Source organism: Beta vulgaris, chromosome 8 (genome assembly GCF_026745355.1).
Source record: "Beta vulgaris subsp. vulgaris cultivar EL10 chromosome 8, EL10.2, whole genome shotgun sequence".
Lineage (NCBI taxonomy): Eukaryota > Viridiplantae > Streptophyta > Magnoliopsida > Caryophyllales > Amaranthaceae > Beta > Beta vulgaris.
Window position 1 is genome coordinate 10,598,105 of NC_079209.1, and position 27,116 is coordinate 10,625,220.

At 35.5% G+C, this 27,116-nt stretch overlaps 1 protein-coding gene across 1 annotated transcript; it reads left to right on the plus strand.

Moving 5' to 3' along the window:
- The first annotated feature begins 16,573 nt into the window (after positions 1 to 16,573).
- Positions 16,574 to 17,566, plus strand: LOC125492578 (protein NSP-INTERACTING KINASE 2-like). Its single transcript, XM_057391420.1, has 3 exons — positions 16,574 to 16,627; positions 16,673 to 16,805; positions 16,890 to 17,566. The coding sequence occupies exons 1-3, from the start codon at positions 16,574 to 16,576 to the stop codon at positions 17,156 to 17,158; spliced, it is 456 nt and encodes a 151-aa protein (XP_057247403.1). The 3' UTR covers positions 17,159 to 17,566.
- Positions 17,567 to 27,116: the final 9,550 nt, after the last annotated feature.

The window sequence follows — 27,116 nt, forward strand, 5'->3', positions numbered from 1 at the left end:
ATGAAAATCACAATACTTACTCTTGTCTTTGTTCCTATAAGGAGTCTTCATCTCAGCTAGAGCCTTGAGCTCATATTGATCCTTTATCTCCATGAGAATGGAGTATTGATCTTTGCTAAATGTTATGGGATCCGCTGAAGATATAGATTCTTGCCTCTAATCCTGCCTGAACGAAGTGGTTGGGGAGGATATAGCCCAAGTATAAGCCTTTTGAAGGTTGCTCTTCTTTGGTTGAGCTACCTCTTCAGGCTTCTTTCACTGAGGCTGCTTTGCCTCGGCATAAACTTCGATGGCGTGTTGTAATAGCCTGGATTTCCCTGACCAGCTTACAAAGGGTTAAGCATAGCGAAAGAGACTATGGTCGAGATAACCCGAACTATTACCATCACACTCACCGAACTACATTGGAAAGTGTGGAACTCAATTCCCAAATTCTATTCAAATTGATTAACTATTACACAACACTATGATTCTCAAACTATATTCTCATAAATTTCAACAGAAAATCCGGCACAGTTCCCTTTGAAAATAGGACAATGCTAAAGCGAGAAATAATTTAAACCTGTTACAATTTCAATAAATAAAATATTTCCGAATCCCAAAGCTCATCAACCTCAACGCTTTCGCGGAGCAACAACCAACAGAGAATCAGGAGAACTAATGACTCTTAAATATAAAGAATCAAAACAAAATTTTGATAACTAACTATTACAAGTTAAGTGTCCTCACTTTCGTAACAACTATAATACTACACCGTCTCGTATCAGCTTCAATTTGCACAAGATTAACTCACAGCTTCAACCTGAAACATTTAGGGAAACTGCCACCCACCAAGTGACATGCCACAAAAATGACAAAACAACGTACCCACATCAGCAAAGCTGAGTATTAAACCCGTAAATAAGTTTAACACATGCTTTGGTGGCTTTTACTTGAAAACGACTCAACAATCAACATAGTCATACTATCACAACATGCATCATATCAACTCATGTTGACTACATGATTATTATATCTTTATCTGATTGTTTCTTTTGGTACTACACCATCATTCACATAACAACATATGAAACAAGACTACTTCCAATCAACATAACAGAAATATATTTCATAAATATTTAATTAGCTTTCCAAACATATCACGATTCCTTATGAGGGGTCAAAGTCCATCAATTCTGATATAGATGATATCATTTATTTCCTTTAATCGACTTCTTATCAGAAATCTAAACTTATGCCTTGATACTCTATCAATCCTTCTCTTATATTGTTATACACAAAACTTTATCAGCAACAAATAACTTTTACTACAACGATTCCTTATCGGGAATCCAATAACAAGATGTGATTCCTTATCGGGAATCCAATAACAAGATGTGATTCCTTATCGGGAATCCAACGTCAGAATAACTTACCGCGATATATATGTTTCCTCATCTGGAAACCAATATCGATATTCATATTTAAATATTGAATAAACATTAACAACTTACCTGATATGATTCCTTATCGGGAATCTAATATTGAAATAACTTTCACAATTCAAGATAAATTTCTTTTAATCAGGATGGAAAGAGAACGCGGCGGAGGAGACAAAGCTTACATTGATTTCGCTTTACTTTTGGCCAATAACCGCGACTAGTCCGGAGTACATTTTTCCGATGATTTCATCAGCTATCCACAAGTTTCACATTACCTGATATAATGCCCAATTATCGCCCCACAGAGCCATGGGAAGGTTTCCCTGTGGGGGCCCCATCATAGTCCATGGGGCACTGTTCATGTCACCTCATCCGTCGACTCAGACGAGGCTACTTTCCCCTTTCAGATTCCTTTCGATTATCGTTCACAACTTAATCACATCATTCATATAGCTCATTCAATAATTTAGTAATCCTTAATAACGATCTTTGAATAACGAACCAAACCAAGTGATTTCCCCCGTAGATAACCATAATCATTTAACATAAAACTCTTATCAATATGTATTTCAAATCGATACATATATGCTTTTCAATTTCAATTCCAATCATTAAGCTTGTGAGCCACAACTGGTAGTAAGTAATCATGTCAATAAAATATCCACAATAATATTACTAAGTCTCTTAGTTAGAATTAACTAACGAGAGTTATTAAGCCAATTCCACACAACACCTACCTTTGCATATATATAGTTCATACTATTTCTCTTTTCATACTTATCAATCTATATTCCTCTAGATAATAATATCAGTTATCAAGTTCCAACAATAATCACAAGATACATGTCTCTCTCTTAGAATTAACTAAGGAGAGTTAACTTACACATCGCACTCCAGGTCAAAGATTGATTAATGAAAACAATCAGTTTTGATTCATACTATACCATTAGTAGAATTCCAAGTAACATATTTAACAACAAACTCAACTACGACACGTGGCTATAATCATGTAGAACGAGTTTATCTCATTGCTAATTAGGAAACTATTCCATTATCTGAGTGGGACTTCTTCAAAATAATCCACAACCTATATTGATTTACGTAGTTAAACACATGCACTAATTTACTTTAGTGAATCACTAGTCAAGTATTCTAACTTTATTATCTTATTTCATTTATAGTTATCAAACTAAAATACTTCATTAACCACATCCTCACTAATTATCTATTCCATAGTTAAAGTAAACTATCTTCCATACTCTTCTTATTATTAGTAGTATTTAGTTAATCCTCTCTTTGACTTCATGTGAGACTACTAATTAAGTCAAATCCACATTTAAAGTCTAATTCATAATTAATAAAACTAACTCAAGTACTCTTCACATTACTAACAAGGACAAGTTAATTCTCTTTCTAACTTAATATGAGAAAACTAATTAAATTAACTCATGAATACACTCTAGTGTAGACTTTCATGTAATTATTCATCTTCTTGTAATAATACTCAACCAACTTTAGAACAACAACAAACAACAACAACATCCATCAGCAACAACAACAATATAACACAATAACAATAATCTACCAAGAATCTATCCACACACTACTCGTTCATCCAACTAATCAACACAACACCATCAAAATTGCAATTTGAGTTTATTATTAACAATGAATTCAACATTATCAACTATAACCACAATCCCCAATCCATTTGTAAATTTCATCAAAATTGAAACAACAATTACAAGAACAAAGGGACATGGATTTAGTACCTCTACTCACAAAAGCAGCGAAGAAAAGAGGGCAGAGGGTTTTTCAAAGCTTCGATGAGGCGATTGAGCACCGTCGAGCAATCGTAGGCACATGAAAGGGACGACGAGCACCGAACTGGGTGGCAAACACCGGGTCTCGATGCAACACCGACCTGTGTAAGCGAAGGCGAGAGAAGATAGCAACGTCGAGTAGAGCGAACCGGGGAAGGGGATCGAACTGCAAGGAGAATGAAAAAGAAAGGTTCGTTGCGGTGGCTCTGGTGAGCTTAGGGATGCCGGTGAGCGGGCGAGGGTGAGAGGGGGTCGGGATTTCACTGAGAGAGGAGAGAGAGTGTGAGGTTTTAGTTTTGGGGTTTCTCGCGTGAGAGAATTATTTTGAGGGGTTTGGGTTTGGGATAAGCCAAACTAAACCAACAAGGGGTAAGGGTGGGGTTGGGATTTGGGTTTTATTTCGACAAATACCACTCAAATAATTTTAAATAACTAAAATCCAAAAAATATAATATAAATAACTTCATAATATTGAACAAATAAATATATTACAAATACGACAAAATAAATATCCATACTCCAACTTAAATAAAATAAGAGTATTCGAAAAATAATTAACTTAATAATTATGATTAGCTTTTAATAAATACTTTTAAAAACAAGCCTGTTACACGTGCATAAACGCTTTGGCCTCTCTTAATGCTTATGCAAGAGTAGTAGTTTTCTTCTTTACAAGATCAAACTTAAAGCTTCAATTTCTAGCCTTGGCCGTCTGATGAAGGCGTCAAGGCCACACCGACATTGAGATCTTGAATCTATAAAGCTTCTAGATTGAATCTTTTCGCAAAACTTCGAAGGGCTTCTTTTAGTCCTTGGACGATATTGCCAAATGCATACCTGTCTTATGTTCTTGCCGATTGGCAACAAAATGACTAGTATAAAAAATAACTAAGTTCAATAAAATTATTCATTGAATTAGGAGGGAGATTGTTAAACCACTTCTAAGCTACTCCCTTCATAGTAGCCCGTAAATTCTTTCACCAAGTAGTATCGTCTGCTTCCTGGACATACATATGATACTTATAAGCGGATAAGTTATCGTCAGGATCAGTTGTTCCATCGAAAGGTTCTAGAGTAGGGAGATCAACCTTTGGGAAGGGTGGCGCCTCCATGATATTCGCCGAGAATGGAGTTGGCCAATTGATCCCAAAAGCTCCCAGCTGTCCCTCAGAGGGTATGGACTCCTTATGAAACTATTTTAATACATGAGTAGATGAGGTTTTGCAGGAAATGGATGCCTATACACCATCGGTTGTAATACCATTTTTTCTTGTCTTGGACAAACAAGAGAGGGCCCCAAACTTATTCATCTGTTCTCGACGGTAACCTCAAAGAAGGATCTCTTAAATATGGGGTAGACCATGTGGCCGACCGTTGTAATGCAGCGGCTTTCTTTGCTTCTCCCGAGCATCTGTTTCCATTTTATGTCCATTTGGACGAACATTATCCTGAGTCCTAACCACTAAATTCCAGTCTATCTTTCTTCACTGCTCACCGTCTTCTGGCTATTTTTCTCTGGTTGCCCTCCTAGAGGGTTCCTGACAAACATGTCTGCTTGGACCAATGCGGTTCTCTTGGGAATACCTCTTAAGAGGAGCTGGATTGTTAATGGTTGGATCTGGATTAACCTGGAAGAATAACATATTGTTCTTGATCTGATGCTGGATGACTGTTGCCATCTTAGTCTGAAAGTCATTCAGGACGTTCTCTAGATGTACAATAATCACCGGACGTTCAAGATTTCCTAAATAATAGGTTCATGACTTTGACCAGGGACATTGATAATTACCGAGGGTCTATCCCTCCTTAGAGGTGATCTCTCATCATCTACGATATCTTCTACTCGAACTTGAAAACTTCGATTCCTTGCCACATTGGACGAGTGACAATCAGTCATCGCTGCGTCTCTCCACAAACTGCCAAATATTTTGAGCTTCTGAACAGGTTAGTAAACTCCTATCTTTCTAATTATTCTTTAATGGAGACATGTACAACGATGTCCTAGTGAGATAACTCTGATTCTGAGCTCCATTCCCAAACCAGCAAAAAGGGACTGTAATAGCCCTATTTTTAAAAGCGTTTATTTAAAGGCTAATTGTAATTATTAAGTTAATTATGTTTTGAAATTTCTTATTTTATTTGAGTTGGAGTATGACTTATACTGTCGTGTTTGTAATGTATTTATTTAATTAATTTTATGGGGTCATTATTATTATTATTACAAAAATAATTTGGATTTAAGTGTAATTTGTTGTAGAGCGTTTGCCCAAAATAGAAACCCCACGTTTACCCTTGTCGGTTTAGTTTGGTTAATCCAAAACTCAAACCCCTCAAAATCTTCTCTCTCCCATGAAAAACCCCAAAACCCCCAAAAAAATCAATCTCTCTCTCTCTTCTCTCGGTGAAACCCTGACCTCCTCTCACCCTCGCTCGCTCACCTGCGCGCCTCATCGGCGCCCCTAATTTCAGAAGTTTTTTTAATTCTATTATTAATTTGCTAAAAGAGTTCTCATTATATGTAAATTAGCAATTGTTTCATTAACTAAATTACAGTAGTGTTATCTTATGTAATGGTGTGATTATGAGTTTATCGAGTAGGTGGTTTAGGTTGTTAGTATATAAGATCAATCAAGGAATGCTAGCTAAGAAACTATGGATAGATAAGTCTCTTTGTTTTAATTGTGTTAATAGCTTTCAATTATAGTTGCATTGTATTTGAGGTGATTTTCCAAAAAGGTAGTTATGGAGTTCGAGTTAAAGTTGAGAGTTAAGTTTTTTGTATCTTGAAGACTTGTAATTAAGTATGAAGTAACTAAGAAGTAGAATCATTCATAAATTAGAGTATGTTATAACATATGATTCCTAAAAGAGAGGGAGTATATAGTAAAGTTAGATTATAATTAGTGGGTACTATTCACCAAGATGAGTCAATACGAGTTTAAATAAGTATGGTTAATTCCATTTTGGAGATTATTTAACAAGGTCTTAACTACAGATGTGAGTGATATTCAGATTAGAAATATTATGAGTTTGACGTACTATATCTATAATTATAGATGAATGGAATGCTTATGATTGGTTAATGATATGATGATTAAACTATAAACTCAAGTATTGAGGAACAATTCTTTGAAGTGTTTGATGAAAACCAATGTATTCAAGAAGCATATGAAAAGGTTAAAAATGAAAACTACTTCTTGAATATGGAGATGGCATAATTGAAACTGTTCGTTTCTGAAGGAACCAGTTCCCCTACAAAAAACAGGATAAATTTCGAGATATTGAAATTTGAATATGATTCTATTTTAAATGAAAATCTGGTAATTAAAGGAAAATTGGAATCTTCAAGAACAAAACATCCTGATCCAGTTAGCTAGGTTTCAATCATAAGAGAAAAACAAAATGAAGAAATATGTTGATCTATCAAGCAACAAAATATGCTCTTACTATGAGAACATTGATCACTTAGTATCTGGCTGTTCCATCAGAGAAGAACATATTGAAAGGAAGACTCGCTTAGTTAAGAAAGTGTGTAAAGTTAAAAGGAACTCAACCCCGACAGAGGAACCCAAGTCTGGCTGGGTTCCTACCACTGACTAATTATTCTGGATACATGCTAAAGTGAGGGGGAACAACCTGTGGTACCTCGATAGTGGTTTTTCCAAGTACATGACAGGGGACAAAACCAAATCTCTCTCACTTTTAGTCTATGAAGGAGGAACTGTGACATTTGGAGATAATCTTATAGGTAACATTGTAGCTGTAGGTAAGGTTGGGAAATCTCAGTCACATTCCATCGATAATGTATTTTTGGTCGAGGGTTTGAGACATAATTTACTTACTATTTCCCAATTCTATGATAAGGGGAACAATGTGAAGTTTACTAATAAATGTTGTGTAGTAAGTGATGTAGGTGCAGGTGCCAAGATACTAGAAGGAACTAGGAAGGAAAACACTTATGTTGTTGACCTGAACCTGGTTCCTAGGAATAATCTGACTTTTCTAAGTGCAGTAGAAGACGAACCACTCCTTTGGCATTAAAGGTGTGGCCATGCAAGCATGACCTTGCTTCATAAGCTAAGTGGTAAGGAGTGGTAAGGACTTCGCTGTTGGTCTTCCAACAATCAAGGTCTCAAATCATTAAGTTTGAGGAGCATGTGTGAAAGGGAAACAAGTTAGATCCTCGTTTAAAACAAAGAAAATGGTAAGTACACAAAGTCCACTTGAATTGTTTCACATGGACTTATGTGGCCCTATGCGTGTCCAAAGCAGATCAGGTAAGAGATATGAATTAGTCATAGTTGATGACTTTTCAAGATACACTTGGGTTATTTTTCTTCATAGTAAAGATGAAACTTTTGATGAATTTGTGACATTTCTTAAGAGAATTCAAAGGGTAAGTGGCTTTAAATTGAAACATTTAAGATCTGACCATGGTAAAGATGTTTAAAAGGAAAAATCGTACTCTGGAGGATATGGCTAGAACAATGCTCATAGCCAGTAATCTTCTAAAGAATTTTTGGGCAGAGGCAGTCAACACAGCTTGTTGTATCCTCAATAGGGTCATACTGAGACCCATCACCTTGAAGACCCCCTATGAACTTCTCAAAGGAAGAAAACCCAATATCTCTTACTTTCGAGTCTTTGGATGTAGATATTCTGTACGGAATAATGGTAAAGATAACTTAGAAAATTTTGATGCAAGATGTGATGAAGCAAAATTTATTGGTTATCCTATAAACTCTAAAGCCTATAGAGTGTATAACAAAAGAACAATGTGTGTCGAGGAGAGTGTCCACATTATCTTTGATGAAACTAACTCTCTGAAGGAACCATGTTATAATAATGACTTTGAAATTGGATTGACTCGATCTAGAGAGTCAATCAACTTTGATGAGAAACTAACTCCTGCAGGTACCAATAAAAAGCATATTCCTGAAGAAGAGATCACAATTCCTGATCCTAATCTTCAGGTGGAATAGGCAGATGAAGGAACTCCTTATGATGGAACACATGAAGAAGAATTGCATCCAGAGATTGAATCAGCAGAAGAACCTCAAGCAGAAGAAACAGAAACAAGGAGCTTTGAACCAAAACCTTGTTAGCACCAAGACTCTCATCCACTGGAGTTGATCATAAGTGATATTGAGAAGGGAACTCAGACAAGATCCCAGCTCAAAAACTTCTGTGCATTCCAAGATTTTCTGTCCATGACGGAACCTCGAGATCATAATGAAGCCCTACTATAGTCTGACTAGATAAATGCCATGCAAGAGGAACTAGATAAGTTCCAGAGCAACAAGGTTTGGCATCTTGAGACCAAGCCTAAGAATCAAAAGGTAATTAGGCTAAAATGGGTCTTCAGGAACAAGCTAGATGAGCATGGAACAGTCATAAGGAACAAGGCCAAACTTGTGGCTAAAGGGTATGATCAACAAGAAGGTATTAATTTCGATGAAACCTTTTGCTCCTGTTGCTAAAATAGAAGCTATTAGAATTTTGATTGCATTTCCTGCATTTATGGGGTTTAAGTTGTACCAAATGGACGTCAAATGTGCTTTCTTAAATGGATATTTAATGGAAGACGTCTATGTGGAACAACCTCCTGGATATGAAAACTCTGATCTTCTAAACCAAGTCTATAAGCTAGATAAAGCTCTTTATGGGCTGAAACAGGCTCCTACATCTTGGTATGAAAGACTTTCAAAATTCCTACTTTCGCATGAGTTTATAAGAGGTAAAGTTGATAGTTTCTTGCTCCTTCGGTCCAAAGGAACAGACATTCTAGTAGTAGAGATTTATATAGATGATATAATCTTAGGTGCTACTAACGAATCTCTATGCAAGGAATTGAGACAGATTTGAAAAGATTCGCTTGGAACTAGGGATGATCAGAATAATACGAAAATGCCTTTATAATTATCTCCCTAAGTAATATTCATTACTAAGTGTGTCCTGCAAATTTCATGAATTTTATTCAAACACCTTAGTTAAGGTTAAGGACTCACATTAGTCTGATAATATTACTTGCGTCTACTATTCACTCTCACACATTAACTCTCCTGAAACTTCTCATCTACTCTCTTCTTCTCAAAAACCCTAATCTCCATGGCACCCAAGCGCTCCAGTACCAAAAGTATCCATCTTCCACAAGAGAAATCTTCTCCTCTTATGGAATATATATGATGAAAATGATAATGAAATAGAGATCTCGAGCCAAGCATCATCTGCATGCAATGAAAAAACACATGAATTGGAAAACTCTTCCAAGAAACTAGAAGACGAAATTGACGAAGAGGAAGAAGTGGAAAGAGAACTTAAAATTCCCACGAAAGAGCTAAGAAGTCGAAATCATCAAAGTTTTTAATTGGGTTTTGTGTTGATTTGGGGTGGTGCAAGAAAGTGAAGCGGGCGGAATTTATTGAAATTGTGAAATTTCAAAAGTGGTCGACTGTTTCATGCATTGATAAGGGGTTATATGAAAACGAAATGACATAATTTTGTTCAAAGTTTGTAAATAACAATGGTTTGTGTATGAGTGTTGTTGGAAAACTGGTCCAATTTGATGAAAAAAATTGAGTGAGTGGTTCCATGTACCTGCTGTTGGGTAAAAGGAATATGTCAAGGGTAAAGCAAAATTATATGTGGCAGGGGCCACAAATGCGAAAATTTTGAAGTTTTTTGGTGGCCATCCCTCTGGCTTGTCCATGGACCAAAAGTGTTTGAACCCTTTTCATAAGTTTCTAATCCAATTAGTTTGGCGGTTCCTTAGTCCTCGTACATCAAAAAGAACCCAAGCCAATCTACTTGACCTTTCCCTCATGTACAGCCGAGCCCACAACATACAAATCAACCTTCCTGCCCTAATCATCACTCATCTTACCCATTGCATAACACACAAGATCCACATTGGTTGTGGAAATATAATTTCCATAATCTTGAAGAAATGCAAGATTAAACTCCCCTCTAAACCTTCTTTTGCCTTGGAACCAGAAAATTACTTAACCAAAGATACTCTCTCCAGACTTAACTTGAGTAAAAAGGGGTGTGTTGGGTTTTGAGCTTGAGGAGGTTAAGGTTAAGGTGGAGAAGGAGACTGAGACTGCTAGCAAGAGGAAGAGAGAAGAGGAAGTAGGATCTGGGGTTAAGCAATCTGTCCGGAAGAGTCAGAGACTGGCTGAACCTAGTCAATGGGATTATGATTGATCTGGAGGAGGATCAAGTTCCTCTAGGAATAGCTACTCAAGCTGTGGATTTTTCCCTCCTATCTACTGCTGATCTTCATGGGTTACTAAAGGAGATTCAAGCTTCAATTGCTCTATTAGGAACAAGGGTGCAAGCTTTGGAGGCTCGAATTGCACATCAAGATGTTCAGCATGATCAACTTCTTCAAGCTATGAACAAGGGTACCTCCAACATCTTCACCAAAATAGATTCTGTTGCTGCCTCTTTTCCCATGAACTTCCCTGATCCTAGTCCCTTCTACTTAAGACTTTATATAATTTGATTTTGGGGTTTTATTAAATTTGAACAGTTGCATCTCATTTACTTTCACTTCTGTTTCTTGTGGTCTCACAAGGAATTTTTGAACAATCACTACATCTACATTTATCTAATTCATCTTTTTTGCTCATTTGAACTCTGAACCTGATATGCTTATGCTCTGTTATACTTGTTCCTATGCTTATTATTATTCTTGGAATGTGTGGATGGCTAATATTATGAGATAGTATGTTCGAGCTACTTGCGTTGATTTGAAGACTGTTGACTCTACTAGTGCTGCAGGATTCACTACTTACTTTTGATGATGATAAAAGGAGGAAGATATATTGGCACTTGAAAAATTTCTGAACTTTCCTTAGTCTCTATTGCTTTTCTTGATGATCTTAGTTTCTGTTCCTAGTCACAGGTTTAGTGTCTTAGAGTTTTAGAGTCTTCTTAGTCTTAATAGTTTTAGAGTGTCTAAGAGTTTTAATTTCTTATTTCTTTCTTTTTGTTTATTTTCTTAATTTTTGCTAATTATTTTCCATCATAAAAAAGGGGGAATATTATTATATTCACGGTTTTAATGATGACAAATAATGTTATTGAGCCTAGGAAATAAAATGGTGTAACTAATAATTAATTTTCATCTTGTTGTGAGATTAATTTATTTAATTATATGTTATAATTTTTTTTTGGCAATTCAAAATTGTTATTGAAAACCAAAAAAAAGCTTTTTGGAAGTACAATACAACCTAAACCATCACCACCACAGTTGATAAGTCATTTTTATATATAGTTTTTAGGTGCATTTAGGTTGCATTTTAGAGCATTTAGTTTCATATCTAGGTTCATTGTTGCATTATATTCTTAAGTTATGTTTTTCTATTTCTATTCGGTATGTTTTCTTGTTTTAGATGAATTTCAGGCATTGAAGACGTATTTGGAGTATGATTACTAAACTAGAGGATTAGGAGCACTTTGAAAGGACTTATAATGCATAAGGATCGTATGGATATGTCATAGTACGAGTCTAAGCGAAAACAAAGAGGGAAATCATTAGAAGAAATGTGAAAAAAGAGTCATGTCTACTCTTCTGATCATAACTTTTGATGTGCTCCTTAAAATCGAGTAATTCGAGCATATTTGGAAACTAGACTTGAAGAGATTTCCAATGATAGGTGCCAAGCCCCGAGGAGACATCTAGTCAAGGAGTTATGCGTTTCAGAAGATTGCACTGTTTCTGTTGGCATCTGCTACGCGTACGTGCGGATCACTAATCCGCCTATTAATGATTTATTTAAGACTTTCCTTATCTTGTAAATTACTTTGCTAGTCATATGAGGTGAATATTATTTAGATAGGTTTTCATTCTTTCTCTCTCCTTCTTTCACACGTTATTTTTTAGGTTTTAGTTTTCTCATCTCTTTTTCTCTCTAGTTTTTAGTTGTGAACCCTAGTTTTTATTCTTCTTCATTAATTCATGAATTGTATTAGTTTCTTTCATTGATTTCTTTGTAGATTTAGATTTCATTATTTATTTCATGATAGAGTAGTTTTATTTCTAGGGTTTGGGAATCCATGTTTATATGATATGATATGATTGACATTTATTCATGGTTTGATTAGTTATTGATTTCTCTAATTGATTAGTGTTTTTCTTGTTAATTTTGCAATCGGATCAATTGTATGATTAAATATTGCTAATATCGACTCATAGATCGAGAGATAGTACTCTTTAGAGGCTTACCTACAATTAGCAAATCTGATTATGTTGAGCGACCATACTAGCATATGTTGATTTGAGAGCGTTAATGCCTGACCAAGGATTAACATGTGCTCTAAATATATGATTAATTGAATTGTATGAATTTTGATAGTTTATAAGTATAAACATGGTGAACCATTGACCTAGATCTTTTTAGTTTGATTTTCGTAGTTTGATTAGTTTATAACTTTAATTCAACTATTCCTGATCTTGTTTGGTTTCTCTATACCTATATAAACTAGATAAAACGACCATCTCTCTGTGGATTCAATCCTACTTACCACACTATATTGTTAGAAAGTTTTGCAGGAATTATTTTTGACGGGTGTACGGCATCCTATCAAATTGTCGGGGAGACGATATAGTTTTATTTAGTTTTTATTGTTGGTGAAATTAAACTGTGTATATATATATATATATATATATATATATATATATATATATTATATATATATATATATATATATATATATATTTATTTATTTATTTTTTTTCTTTTTGTGAATTTTTTTTGTTGTTTTCCTCTTTTTTTTTAGTGTGTTGTTATGGAGTCGTATAATTATAGTTATGGAGTCTTTTTTTAATTTTCTTTTCTTAGTATTTTCTCATTATTCTCTTACCACTTTTTTATAATTTGATTAATGATCGTTACAGGATTTTATCATGTAGGCACCAAATAGGTTCAAGTTCGCCTTTGTGAAGCATTACGACATGATTTTTGAGCATATTTGACTCTTCTCCCCACTTAATTGGGTAGTAAGAATTTATTCTCACTTGTACTTGTTGTTTATGTTAATTCCAAATTTTTGCTTGGATTTTTTTTTTGGATTCCCTCTTGTGAGAATCTTTTGAACATATTGATAGAATTTTTAGATTGTTGGAGTTTGTGTATGGTTTTTGTGGTGTTGTGGCTTTTTGGTGGGAGACTTTGGTGTCGGATAATTGTTGGGGTTTGGTTTTTCGTTCTTTTTCTAAATTGGATTATGCAGTGAGGACACTGCATATTCTAGCTTGGGGGAGGAATATTCTAAACCTTTATTTGTGTTCTAGTGTACTTTTCATTGCTTTCGTAGGATGTTGCACGGTTTCACTACTAGAAAAGGAGTGTTGTGAAGACGCTTTTTGGACCAATTGACGACGCTTAAAAGCGTCGCGAAATTTGCTCTCGACGCTGCCAAAAAGCGTCGAGCAGAATCAGTCGGCAATTCGCATCACCAAAAAGCGTCGCCATTGGCGTCACCAAAAAGCGTCGCCATTAGCGTCATCAAAAGCGTCTCCCTCACCCGTATAGTCGTCTCTACATTTGGTTAGTGGGGTGCCATCAATTAATTTATAGACGCTTTAAAGTGTCCTAATTCGAGACGCTTTTTGTCGCCTATAATTAGTCACAACGCTTTTTAGGTTGAGAGAGTTTGGCTGGAAAATTAATCTTAATTTTGTCATAAGCTCTTGACAAGGAAAAGCGTCTAGATTTTGTATGGACTCTTTTGGTACTTTTTTCATAATTAATTAACAAATAATTATATATAAATAACAGTAATAATATAATAATATATAGTAATTTAGAATATATATAAAGTCAACAATGAAACTTGAAGATTACATAAAAATACTTCGAACTATGTATATGTAATCATAAATCATAAACGTAGTTCGCACAATTAAAATTCCTACACACGTTCATCAATAATACTTCATAACTAATATGTTAATAAAATACCACAAAATTAACACACACTAAAAATGTAGTTGTAGCCTTACAAAACTAACTAATACTAAGATCTATCTAGCAAAACAATGATGGTAGTCAATTTGAAGCCTCAAGTAGTGTCCTCTTGTTCTTGATATGTTGGACTTCTATTATTATTTTCGAGTACCTTCAAAAGATGAAAAATAATACCAAAATTATAATTAGCACATGTAATATATCCCAAAAAATAGGTAACACGAGCATAAAAAATAGGTAATACGCTATTAAGTCAACCATTTAGACAATCAACTAAGCTCAGTTGACATGATTTTCCCGTTCTTAAAGCCACCAATAAATTCAAACAATGAGTACATGGAATCAAAAAGTACTGGATGGAATAAAAAGTAGACCATTGACACAAACAATCACTTTCATATAGCATAATGTTCATGCATCCTGCAATCTGCCATTATAAATGTTACTCTCAGCCAATCAATAAGTTCAATGAGTATTACATGGAATCAAAAAGTGCAGCTAAGCTATAAATGCAAACAGAAAAAGAAAAGGAACTTCAGTTATCAGCCTAACAAAAAATGGAAGCGAATTCAAAGGTAACTTCAGTCAAGAAATTAGAGCCAAAGGTCAGAATCTTTTTCCATCATCCACTACACCACGTAGTTTCCTAAATGCAATACAGATCTAGTGATTTACACACCTACAACAGCAAACTTGCAATGCTCTTTTATGAAAAACAATGTCCTTGTAATCCAATGTAGTTCCATCAATGCTTAATTAAGATAAAATATTCTTCTCAAAGTCTATGCAATTCTAAAGTTCCAAAATCCAACGATCTTACGTAAATCATTTAAAACCTTCCTACGAAATGAGCATACCTTTTGGTTTGTCACTTCCAAGACTGCTTGTGCACAATCTAAAAGGTGCATTGAAGCCTCTCCTTTACGAACTTTACCTACTAGTTGAGAAAATTGTCCAACTAGCGTTTTGAGTAGAGAGTTGTTCTCTTGAACTTGGGCTTTCAACAAGCTATTTTCCTTCTTAAGAACGGAAAATTCTTCTTTATCCTTCTCCACAACCACAGTCCTCTTTTGAACCTTTTGCTTATTCAGAACACCATGCACACCGTAAATGTCGCCCTTTGAACTCCAAGTCCATAGCCTACGGGACGTTCTGGAATCACTCCACCGTACATGGTGTGCTCAAAGGCTTCATCTTCGAGTTCTAAGTCAGACTTAGAAGGGCATACTTGTTTCAATGATTCCAGCTTGGCATATGCATCATCCTACACATATAATTACCATATAGAATTAAAGAAGTATTATTTACATTCAAAGGAAGCAAGCTTAAAAAGTCATTCTAATATGTACTTATACCACAAAATCTGTTGTGACTGTCTCGGGTAGATAGCCTCCATCCTTGCCCATATGAGTTTTTTTCCAAAGAGCTAACAAGCTCATTTTTTCTCCATGCTCATCTTCCTATTATTTTTATTAATATAAAAAAATTAAAAAAAAATCAACAAGATAAGATGTGAAACATTCATATTTTTCCATAAATAAGTTGAAACATTCATATTATTCAAGCAAAATATAAGTGAAAGGCCTAATTCATCCTAAATATGAAATATATAAAACCTATTATATTCACGATTCATACATAATCAGCTTGCTTGTTCGCGAAGCTCTTCGAACCACATCTGTGAAGTTGATTTAGGGAGGCTCGTGCTCCTTTCCCCAATTCTGACAGTTTCTGCACTCATTTTCATGTAGATTTATTATGGAAAAAAAGTTGATGTTTTCATGAAATAAAATAAGCAAAGAGTAAATAAAGTTTAATTGTAAGTATGTTACTTACTTTTCCTTCTTGCGAATCCCAACGCTTAACCAACTTTATCCACTGATTACTGGTAATTCCGTACGGTGGATCCATATTGCACATCTCATCGAGTGTCTTCTCCTCTGGTTTATAGTGATTTGATTTGAGAGAGTGTTTAAACTGCCTCCAACTTTTACTAGCATGCTTGAGTATTTGTTTGACGTATTCAGGACCGTCGGGAATCACAAACCGTGCCTTAGTTTGAACAAAGAAACAAGCCATATATTCGCTTTGTCAAAAGTTATTCATAGAAAATGAACTCCATAGGACAGATGCAGTAAAGTTCTCGTATCTCTAATCACAACTTATAAAGAAAGGGAAAAGAAAGAACAAACTATGACTATATGAGTACCATAGACTTCCTAGTATATTATGAGCCAGATGAATTATTTCCTCTATTCGGCTTGATCTAGACACTATGGCAGAGAAGTCAATTATTGAGTTCGTGTACAGATTACAAGGTAGAAATTAGCTTGACACCTGTGTTGAAATCACAATGATAGGATCATCAACCTTAACATGGCTACCCCCTTGTAGAGAAAGACTGACAGTAGGTATTAAACTGGTATTTGCATCAGGTCTGCAGATTGTGTAGGAAATAACAGATGTCTTTGGATTTGGAATCCTCCTACTAGAGTTGATAACTGGTCAAAGGGCAATAGATTTTGGCAAAGCAGCAAACCAGAAAGGAGCCATGTTAGACTGGGTAAAAAACAAATTAAATTATGGTGGTTTTAAGGTAATTAGTACCTAAATGTTTTTGTTCCTCTAAATTTTTTGCTGTTACTTTGTAGGTTAAGAAAATTAACCAGAAAAGAAGCTAGAAATGTTGGTAGACAAGGACTTGAAGAACAACTATGACAGCATTGAACTTGAAGAAATAGTCCAAGTAGCTCTCTTATGTACTCAATTCCTCCCTAATCAGAGACCTAGGATGTCGGAAGTGGTAAGGATGCTCGAGGGAGATGGCCTCGCAGAGAAATGGGAAGCTTCTCAAAGAGCTGATTCCACAAGGAGCAGAGTAACCGAGTTCTCCTCTTCAGAGAGATACTCTGATCTCACCGATGAGCATCATTGTTAGTGAGCGCGCCAATGAAACTCAGCAGAGTTTGTCCATAATTTGGTATTGTACAGATGCAGATTCCAGAAACTTAGTGTTTAGAATGAGGATTAAAAGCGACCTTATCTCTCAATTGCATAGAGAATATTGTTAAAGAGTGTGGGTCAAGTTTGTAAGAATAATGTAATGTGAGAAAGGGTTCCCTTTTTCTTTTTCTTACATTTTAACAAATTGTGAAATCTAAGGCTATTGTAGTAAGCTGTAAGCACATAATGTGAAAAAAGTAGATGATAGGGTGAACAAAGTTATAGCAGCCCCTAACAGAGCAGCTAATGCAGCACGTGTGGCAGGTGTGGCAGCTATGAAAGCTAGTAAAGCTACTTTCCATTCTTTAGTAATTCTCATGATTAACTGAGCAAGCATAAGGTCTCATATCAGACCGCCTATTTGATGCGTTCCATGTTTATTTTGATGTATTCAACTTTAAAGAGTGAAGTTACTTACTTTGATCTCATCTACCATCTTAGTTTTGAGATTCGTGTCGAGAGAATGCCAATTTGATTCTCCAACCGGACAATATGTCTCAACCTTTGCAATGCTGCCAATGAATCTAACCAACATACTTCCACCTTTCCTAAGTGGTTGGCAAAACTCATTGAATTCAACGCAATATCTAACACCGTTGTTACTCCACAGTCCATTATCGGAATAGAACCACTAACCAGTGTTATGTTACCCTGAGCATCTGCATAGAAAGAAACAACAAACAATTATATTACAAATTAAAGTTCTTAATAGTTCACCTTTATATCAAATGATAAACCAGATCCTTAATGAAGAATGAAAAATAGAATGATTTACCTTGCGTCATAACCTCCTCCTTGTCATCAAATTCTACATCTAAAGTCCAATATGGATAGGACTTTGACCGTTGGGATTTCGATGTTTTTGACTTTGTAATGGTTCTTCACCACCTTTTTGGTTTGTTTGATGAGTCTGACAATTTCTTGTTGATGTATCAATATGATCAGAAGGTGGGATAGGACCAGAGCTAGTAGAAGGGTTTTTGGGTGGTTTTGGTGTAGTAAAAGATGGTCCTTTTTGAGATGGAATAGTAGGAGAGATATGAGTGGAAGGAGGAATACTATGTGACTTATGACCTGTGGAAGTAGAAGGGTTTTTTAGTGGTTTTGGTGTAGTAGATGATGGTCCTTTTTGAGATGGAATAGTAGGGGAGACATGAGTAGAAGGAGGAATTCTATGTGACTTATGACCCGTGGAAGTAGAAGGGTTAATGAGTGGTTTTGGTGCAGCAGAAGATGGGTCTTTGTGAGATGGAATAGTAGGTGAGATATGAGTAGAAGGAAGACTACTACGTGACGTATGACCAGCAGAAGAAGAAGGTTTATTGAGTGGTTTTGGTGCAGTACAAGATGGTCCTTTTTGAGATGGAATAGTAGGGGAGATATGAGTAGAAAGCGGACTACTATGTGACGTATGACCAGTAGAAGAAGAAGGGTTATTGAGTGGTTTTGGTGCAGTGAGTGGTTTTGGTGCAGTAGAAGATCGATCATTGTGAGATGGAATAGTAGGGGATATATGAGTAGAAGGCGGAATACTACGTGATTTATGACTAGTGGACGTAGGTGGGATTGTTGTAACTTTTGATGCAATAGTAGGTGGATTTTTCCATGTAGCTCCTGATAGTGGTGGTGGACTTTTTGTTGTGTTCAAACATGGAGGTTGAACCTTAGATGTAATGGTACTCGGTGGATTAAATGGTCCAAAACTGACACAAGGAGGAACTTGAAGTGGTTGTGATTGGAGATGTTGTTTTTTGGTTGGTTGTGATGCATTTTCGTCCAAAGGTGAGGTGTTTGAGGTTGGTGACTCCGAAGAAGAAATAGGTTTAGTATTTGAGGCATGTATATCCCTCGTTCTCTTTCCTCGATAAGTCATCTCCTACAATATAGGGCAAGGCACATAAAAATAGAAGTGGTTAAAGAGAATAAAATCTGACAACATAGTGAAAAAGGACCCACTACATTCCTGATTTTTCACCATCTTCATAAGATATTAATCAGATTAAAGTTAAGGCCTTGGAGCTTATAAGAACATATATACTCAGCAACATAAATAAATCAGATTAAAGTTAAGGCCTTTGAGCTTATAAGAACATATATACTCAGATAATATTGACAAATAGACTGATTAGATAAACTCCAAACTCGTAAGGTGATCTATTTGCTTCTCCCAGCCCCAAGCTACAGTCATCTCTTCTGTGGTGAATCTTTGTCCTGCAGCAAGTTGGCGAGAACTACTGATACAGCGTAGAGCTAGTAAGACATCATAATAAGACAAAGTCCCTGTATGTCTGCTCATTAAAAACAAAGATATACTAAAAGTGATAGGTAGGAGAATGCGATTTAGTTTCCACACAGTACATTGCTCTAAGTTGGTAAAATAGAGAAAATGCTCTTGTGTCTATTTCTCAAATTGCCACTTTCATATTGATGATTTTAAGAACAAAAAATATGATGATTTTCACACAGTACATTGCTCTAAGTTGGTAAAAACACAATTTGGTATCAAGAACAAAAATATGATGATTTTCTTTCTTCAGTATAGCACGGGAAAGGGCTATGATACTCTCTTCCAATACGACCTTTTGTTTTGGGTTTAAAGATGATTAAACCAAAGCCTAGATACCTCAAGCACCCTAAGCAATATATAAAGAAAAGGCAAGGTATAATCATCCGGCTACCCATTGCATAACAATCCTTACTTCTGTAATTTTAGAGGTCAGCTAGAAGGTCAAAAAGGAACAAGGGTGTTGATTTTGAGGCACACATCTTCAAACCATATGAGCTATAGCAAGTTAGCTTGACTAAGTGACACTCAATAATAATCCAAAGATATTGTTACATTTAACAGTAAGATGCCACTCACGCACAACGGCATATTAAAACCACAATCCCTCCCACACACTGACACACACACTAAGCAATGGAATTCAAGTTTTGAATGAGGATGTAACTCCAGAAATTAAGAATTTAAACCAAGGAAAAAAGACTATGAACATATTAGTTAGAGAGATCTATAATTTAACAAAATCTCTGCAGTAGCAGCCCACATATGAACATATACATGGATGGAAAGGCCACCTGTCCTAAGCTCCTAAATAATCAAACGAAAGCCCATAACAAACAGATAAACTAGGTAACCCCTGGAAGGAAAAGGGTCCATTGATCTCCTGAAAATCATCTATAAGACTATAAATACAAGTATTACCTAACTCATTATTGGTCGAAAACAAAGAATATATCATATAAGTTTAATGCAATCTATGCTGCCTCGAACAGGCAGAACAGTTGTACTGTAACTGTGACATTAAGCGAATTGTGTGTATATTCATCCTGCAAGTTTCTGTTTGCTGCAGTTCAAAGGGCATAACCTCAATACTCAATCCAATACAATTCTGCAACCTACATTAATACATTTACTCTCGCCACATACATGATACATGCACCTAAATCAACTATCTAGAATAATAACATAACTAGAAGCTAAATATGAGTTTAAAAGCTTAAAAATCTAAAATAGAGATACAAGTTAGAAAAGCGTTCTGAAGAGGTTAATTCATGCTAATATACAGTCCCTTAAAATCTCTCTCACTGCCAGGAATCGTTCTTCAGAGTTATAAAGGCATGGCCGACAACCTCTTGATGAAAAGACCATAATTCGAGTCTCTATCTAGCATGCTTATCCTCACATATTCCTAGTTTTTAGTGGTCTATTAGTCGATACAATGCATCATATCTATCACATTCACTAAGTCACTCCATATTCTTTCCCATAAGTCTCCCTTCTTCCAGCTAGCGAGAATTTCAAAACTTCGAGGAAAAACATAATAAGAACAACAAATAAATGAGAGAAAAAAAATCTGATACTCTGATCAGGCCCTGCGACTTCAAGTAAGATATAGAAACATAAGATGGGTATCTTTCGACCCCTGAAAATATCACGGGTTGCAAAGATGCCCAAGGCAACAAAAGTTACATTACGCAGCTTACTCTTAGCCTACGGAAAGATGAGCAAATCATATGATGAAAAATCAACAATAAAGCAGATAAGATTGACAAATTACAGCAGAAAAATCAACAATAAAGCAGAAAAATTTCAGGACTTAAAGCAATGATATGAGCACTTACAGACAACAGATGGAATCACTCCTAGCGCAATCAAGACAGAAGGCGTGCTCACAAGGACTCTGCAAAAATCACAAAATATCCACAACAAAACGTGAGCACATTCACTACAGCCATCATCTTATCAAATAAGTCCTCTTACTTATTAGAATGACATGAAAAGATGACATATTAATTATTAATCATATACTTTAAAATGCATGATGGATATAGAGTCCAAGAAAGAGTTATACGAACAAGGAAATGGGGAAATAGCAATTACAATATTATTAATGACTGAAATTTCATTAAAACAGTTAAGGACACGAATCCAACATAAAAGAATAAAATATATAAATGAACAAGTAATTATAAGAACCCAAAACCCTACTATTCTAGAATCTCATCATCGTCGGGTATATCAAACAAGTCCCTAGGCTTAGTCTTAATTACATGAAGCCATCCTTTTTGTATCTCATCCTCGACATAAAAAACTTGTTTTGCTTGAGAAGAGAAAACAAATGGATCATCTGGCAAATTTCGACCAGTGTGCATCAACTTCGAGAAGTTGACAGTTACTCTGCCACTTGGATATGTTTTACAACCCCTACGTATATCAACCCAATCACAACGAAACATTACAACTTTGAAAGAACCAAAATAATCAAGTTCAAATATGTCTTTGAGTTTTCCATAATACACTTGGCCATCGGCTTCAACCATCACTCCAGAATTTTGTGTCTTCCGAAACCGTTCACGATCCACAGTATATCAAACTTATAACCATTAATAACGAAGCTTTTTATCCTTTTACCGCGGTTGCTTAAACCACCGGCTAATGCTTTTCTCAACTTTCCTTCTTGAGTGCTATCATCTAGGTTATGGACCTATGATTCCAAATAGATGGTTAAGTTAAACTTAGATTGATATATAAAACAATTAAGGCAACTTCAAATTTTGAAGCATATAACCTGGTTCTGCAACCAATCGGAGAATTCCTTAAGCCTCCACTGATTTTCGAGATATTCATTGGCTGCGACTCCATGCTCTTGTCGCTTTAGTTGTAAGAAATCACTTAAGAGAAAAATAAGTATTGTTAACGTTTTGAGTATAGATATATTCACTAATCAATCCATAATGATACTTACTCAAATACTGGTTTCATCTCATCCGAATGAAGTAAAACATAGCGATGTGCTTGCTTTAAACTTTTGTCATCAAGACGGACATTTTCTCTCTTTCCAACGACACGACCACATGAGTTGTATAGATAGTTATTGATGTGTGGACACCATCATCATTCCTTTTTGGTCTAGTGAACATGGTCTCAACACTTTCTAAATATCTCGAGCAAAACGTAATTGTCTCCCATAAAAGGAACCCTTCAGCTATGGACCCTTCCGGCTGTGCTTTATTGCTAACATGAGATTTCAAAAAGGCCAAGTACCTTCGAAAATAATGAAGTTGTGATTGGAAAAATTAGAAAAGAAGTTGATGTGGTTTCTTATTACAAAATGATGAAGAAAATTTAGAAGAGTAATTGAAATTTGATATATTAACCTTTCAATAGGATACATCCATCTGTAATGAACAGGTCCGCCAAGTTTAACCTCATCCACTAAATGAATTAGTAGATGAACCATAATTGTGAAAAATGTTGGTAGAAACTCTTTCTCCATCTTACAAAGGGTCAACACAAGATTTGACTGAATGGTATCTAACTCTCCTTTATCAATGGCAGTTGAACATATCTTCTTGAAAAAGTACGACAACTCCTCAAGTAAGTCAATAACTTTTGTGGCATTTGACGCTCTTAAAGCAACCGGGAGGAGGTCTTGCATGAGGATATGATTGTCATGACTTTTCATATTAATAAGTCTGCGCTCCTTCATATTCACACATCTTTGCAAATTTGATCCATAACCATCAGGAACTCTAAGCTTTTTCAAGACTTTCAAAAACCGTTCTTTATCTTCTTTACACATATTGTAGGCAGCTGGAGGCATATACTCTTTAACACGATTAGGATGAGATTGAAGCCAAAGATGAGATTTTATGTTTCGTTCTTTAAGAGCCTCCCTAGCTTTCTTATCATCTCTACTCTTTTCTGTGTCTAAAAGAGTTCCTAATAAATTGTCACACACATTCTTTTCAATGTGCATAACATCTAAATTATATTTCAGAAGATTATGTTCCCAATATTCCAAGTCAAAAAATATACTTTTCTTTTTCCAAAGAACCTTTTCATCTTCATTTTCACCTTCATCATCCTCAATTTCATTATTAGATGTCCCAACTTCTTGTCCCTTCTTTTTTTAGAAATTTTTTTGATTTCCCGTAAACATAATTAACTTCTTCTAGTTGCTTCAAAATTTCTGTCCCACTAGCAGGAACAGGAGCAAGACCATATTCCTTTTTCCCATCAAATAAATTAGCTTGAAAACGAAAAGGATGATCAATCGGCAACACATTTACGAGATCCGGGGTAGACAATTTTACCACCAAACTTATATGATTCGGTAAAATTGGCGCAAGAAGGGCAAGCTTTATAACCTTTTGTACTCCAACCCGACAACATAGCATATGCCGGAAAGTCATTTATAGTGGAGTGTAATGCTGCTCGTAGTTTAAACTTTTTTCCGCTATAAACATCAAAAGCATCTACACCTTCCCACAACAATTTTAACTCATGGATTAAAGGTTGCAAGTACACATCAATATCAATACCAGGGCCATATTTTCCAGGAATAATCAAGGACAATATAAATGAAGATGACTTCATACAAAGCCAAGGAGGCAAATTATATGGAATCAGAACAACTGGCCATGTACTGTAATTAGTGTTCATGAGACGATATGGATTAAAACATCACTTGCTAGACCAAGTCTAACACTACGAGGATCTATAGCGAAACCTTCATATCTCTTATCAAATCTTTTCCAAGCCTCTCCATCTGACGGGTGACTAATAATTTTTTGTCCTTCCGATCAAAATGCCATATCATATCTCTTGCGGTATTAGATGACATGTAAAGCCTTTTTAGTCTAGGGATGAGAGGAAAATACCGCATTACTTTAGCTGGCACCCCCTTCTTACACGTTTCATTACTTTTCTCATTTACATCACTCTCCTTGCCTTTCAAATTTTTGCCACCTTGATGTGTGGCAGATATGACACTCACTTTTGTCTGCGTATTCCCCCCAATATAACATACAATCATTTGGACATGCATGGATTTTCTCATAACCTAATCCTAGATCTTTTATTATCTTCATGCTTTCATAATAAGACGACGGGAACTCCATAATATGAGGAAATGCGTCTCATAGAAGTTCAAGCAACTTATTAAATGATTCAACAGACCAGTGGTTCATACACTTAAGGTGAAATAAGTGTAATAGAAACGATAGCTTTGAAAAAGTAGTACACCCCTCATATAGACTCTCGTTAGAAGCTTCTTTAGTCTTTTATACTTTGCCTCTTCTACGTTGGTGTTGGTTGATGCACATTCATCATCTACTTCGTATTGAAAATTTACCTCTTCATGCATCTCATTTAGATCTTCGTCATCGGAATCTAACTCACTTAATAACGAGGGTTCGTTAGTGGGTTGTGGACTACCAATCCTAAAAGCTGCTTTTAGTAATCCATCAATATCATCTCGACCAACTCCTTTGCTTGATCACTATGGAGCCCTAAGTTGTTACCCACTTGATGACTACAATGAAAAATCCAATTTTTGTAGTTCTTATAAAAACCGTACAATAAAATATGGCCTCCTACTTTTTCCAACTTAAACCATTTGTTTAACTTGCAATTATTACATGGGCATCGAGTTTTTCCTTCAACAAGAGTCTCTTTAGCAAGCTCTAAGAATTTCATGCAACCATTATAATAAGCGGATGGCCTTTTGGTAAATCTATCCAACTAGAATCCATGTCTACAAAAAAAAAAAAAAATATACGATAACAAATAAGAACCGTCTTAAGAAGAAAAAAAAATATGAACATATATCTTCAAATAGTTCACATAAAACATGACCTAAACGAAATACTCTTGCTTATATGACTTGTAACTAATACATGGCATATGGTAGAAACTAGAAACTCGATGTCAAATTATGTCTATTAGATGGACTCATTCTGTTGGCTTGTGGGCTATAATTATAATTCAACATAATCCATCACCTGACATTCATCTCACCCATAAGCATAATCAGATTTTGACTTACCACTGTCATGTAGTAACTATTTGCGATCCTAAATAACATTATTTGCTAGGAATTGAATACTTAAGTAGCCAGAAATCCAAGAAATTGTAGAAATTCACTTCAATAAAGAAACATCATACAGGGAAAATAGTAACTCATAAATCAATCAAATATAGGTAAAGATTAGAGTTTGATTCATGACTCACCTTCCGCCGAACTCGCCGCTGAACTTGCTACTGAATCCACCCGCCTCACCACCTGCCATAATTAAAGAAGTTAGGGTTGACGAAATCGAATTTCCATCATTTACATTATCAAAGCATGGTGCAGAGAACTTTCAATAAGCACATGAAAGTACAAGTAAAAAATTTACATCAACCATACAAGCTCCCAAGTAGTGAAATATTTTTAAAATTTCAAGCAGAAGATAACACAAAAGGCCAGCCTTACAATAGGATTTCACCAAACAAGATCACATTCACTGTAGAAAAGATATTCAGGCTTTACAAGTAGACTATATTTTGTCGAAGTTAAACTATATCCCCTACACAGACTCTGCCAAAACCACAAGTATAAACAGTTGACAAATTAAATCTACTGTCTTTCCAACTTAACCACAACGAAACGTTAACCATAAATAGTTTTCTCCATATTTATCGAAAAATCAACATTTCCAATTCATTACAGATACTGCATGTACATCAGGTATTCAGGCATGTAAAGGAAATCAACTTATTGCGCTGAATTATGAAAATTTCAAGAAACAATAAAGCATAAAAATTTCAGTTAGTCGACATTTGTATAATCAATTGTCGAGTTGGAGGATCGACATGGTGAATGTGTTATAATTAATTACAGTCTCGACTAATCTACAACAAATCAAGGATCAAGCGAAGGCTTTAACACAACAAGTACAATGCACCAGCGACAATTCAGAACATCATAAAGCAATCTTGCGGTGCCTAGACTAGCATTGCTATATATACAGTGGTGATTGTATAATGAGAGGCCTTTTAACTATTCAATTTACAATAATTCCATCAAAAATCATATCTTTGAGATTGAAGAAAAAAAAGAGGCAAGAAAAACCTTTAGAATTTATGAATTATGAAGTCTATATTGATGGGAGGTTGAAGACAAAGAATTCAATTGTAATTCGAAAAACCAGATTGACATTTACAAAATTCTCGCGACGTTCCAATTACTTCAAGACTGTTGATAGCAGGTAGTAGATGAAAACTTCAATAGAAGTTCGAACAATTGGAACGAAAAAAATAGGAAGAGAAGAACGAAGGCATACCTGATGATCAAAGACGAAGATTATGGCGAGAAATTGATGAGCGATTTGCGAAGAATTGATTAGATAGGGTTTCACCCAGGTTGCTCTGAAATTTCGCTTATGCAGTTGAGTGATAGTACGAAGTGGGGGGGTGGGGGGGTGGGGGGGTTTGTTTATTTTTTAATTTATTTGCTCTAAAATTTCGAGCGGGAGTATACAGTGAGCTAATATTCCAATTTCACGTGTAATGAGGACGCTTTAACGCGTAGGCAACCTTCTCGACGCTTTTAAGCGTCGAGATA

Coding starts and splice junctions, on each gene's coding strand:
- LOC125492578 (XM_057391420.1), top strand. CDS start 16,574: ATGATAGGATCATCAACCTTAACATGGCTACCCCCTTGTAGAGAAAGA. Junction 16,628..16,672: donor CTTGTAGAGAAAGACTGACA/GTAGGTATTAAA, acceptor CAGATTGTGTAG/GAAATAACAGATGTCTTTGG. Junction 16,806..16,889: donor AAAAAACAAATTAAATTATG/GTGGTTTTAAGG, acceptor AAAATTAACCAG/AAAAGAAGCTAGAAATGTTG.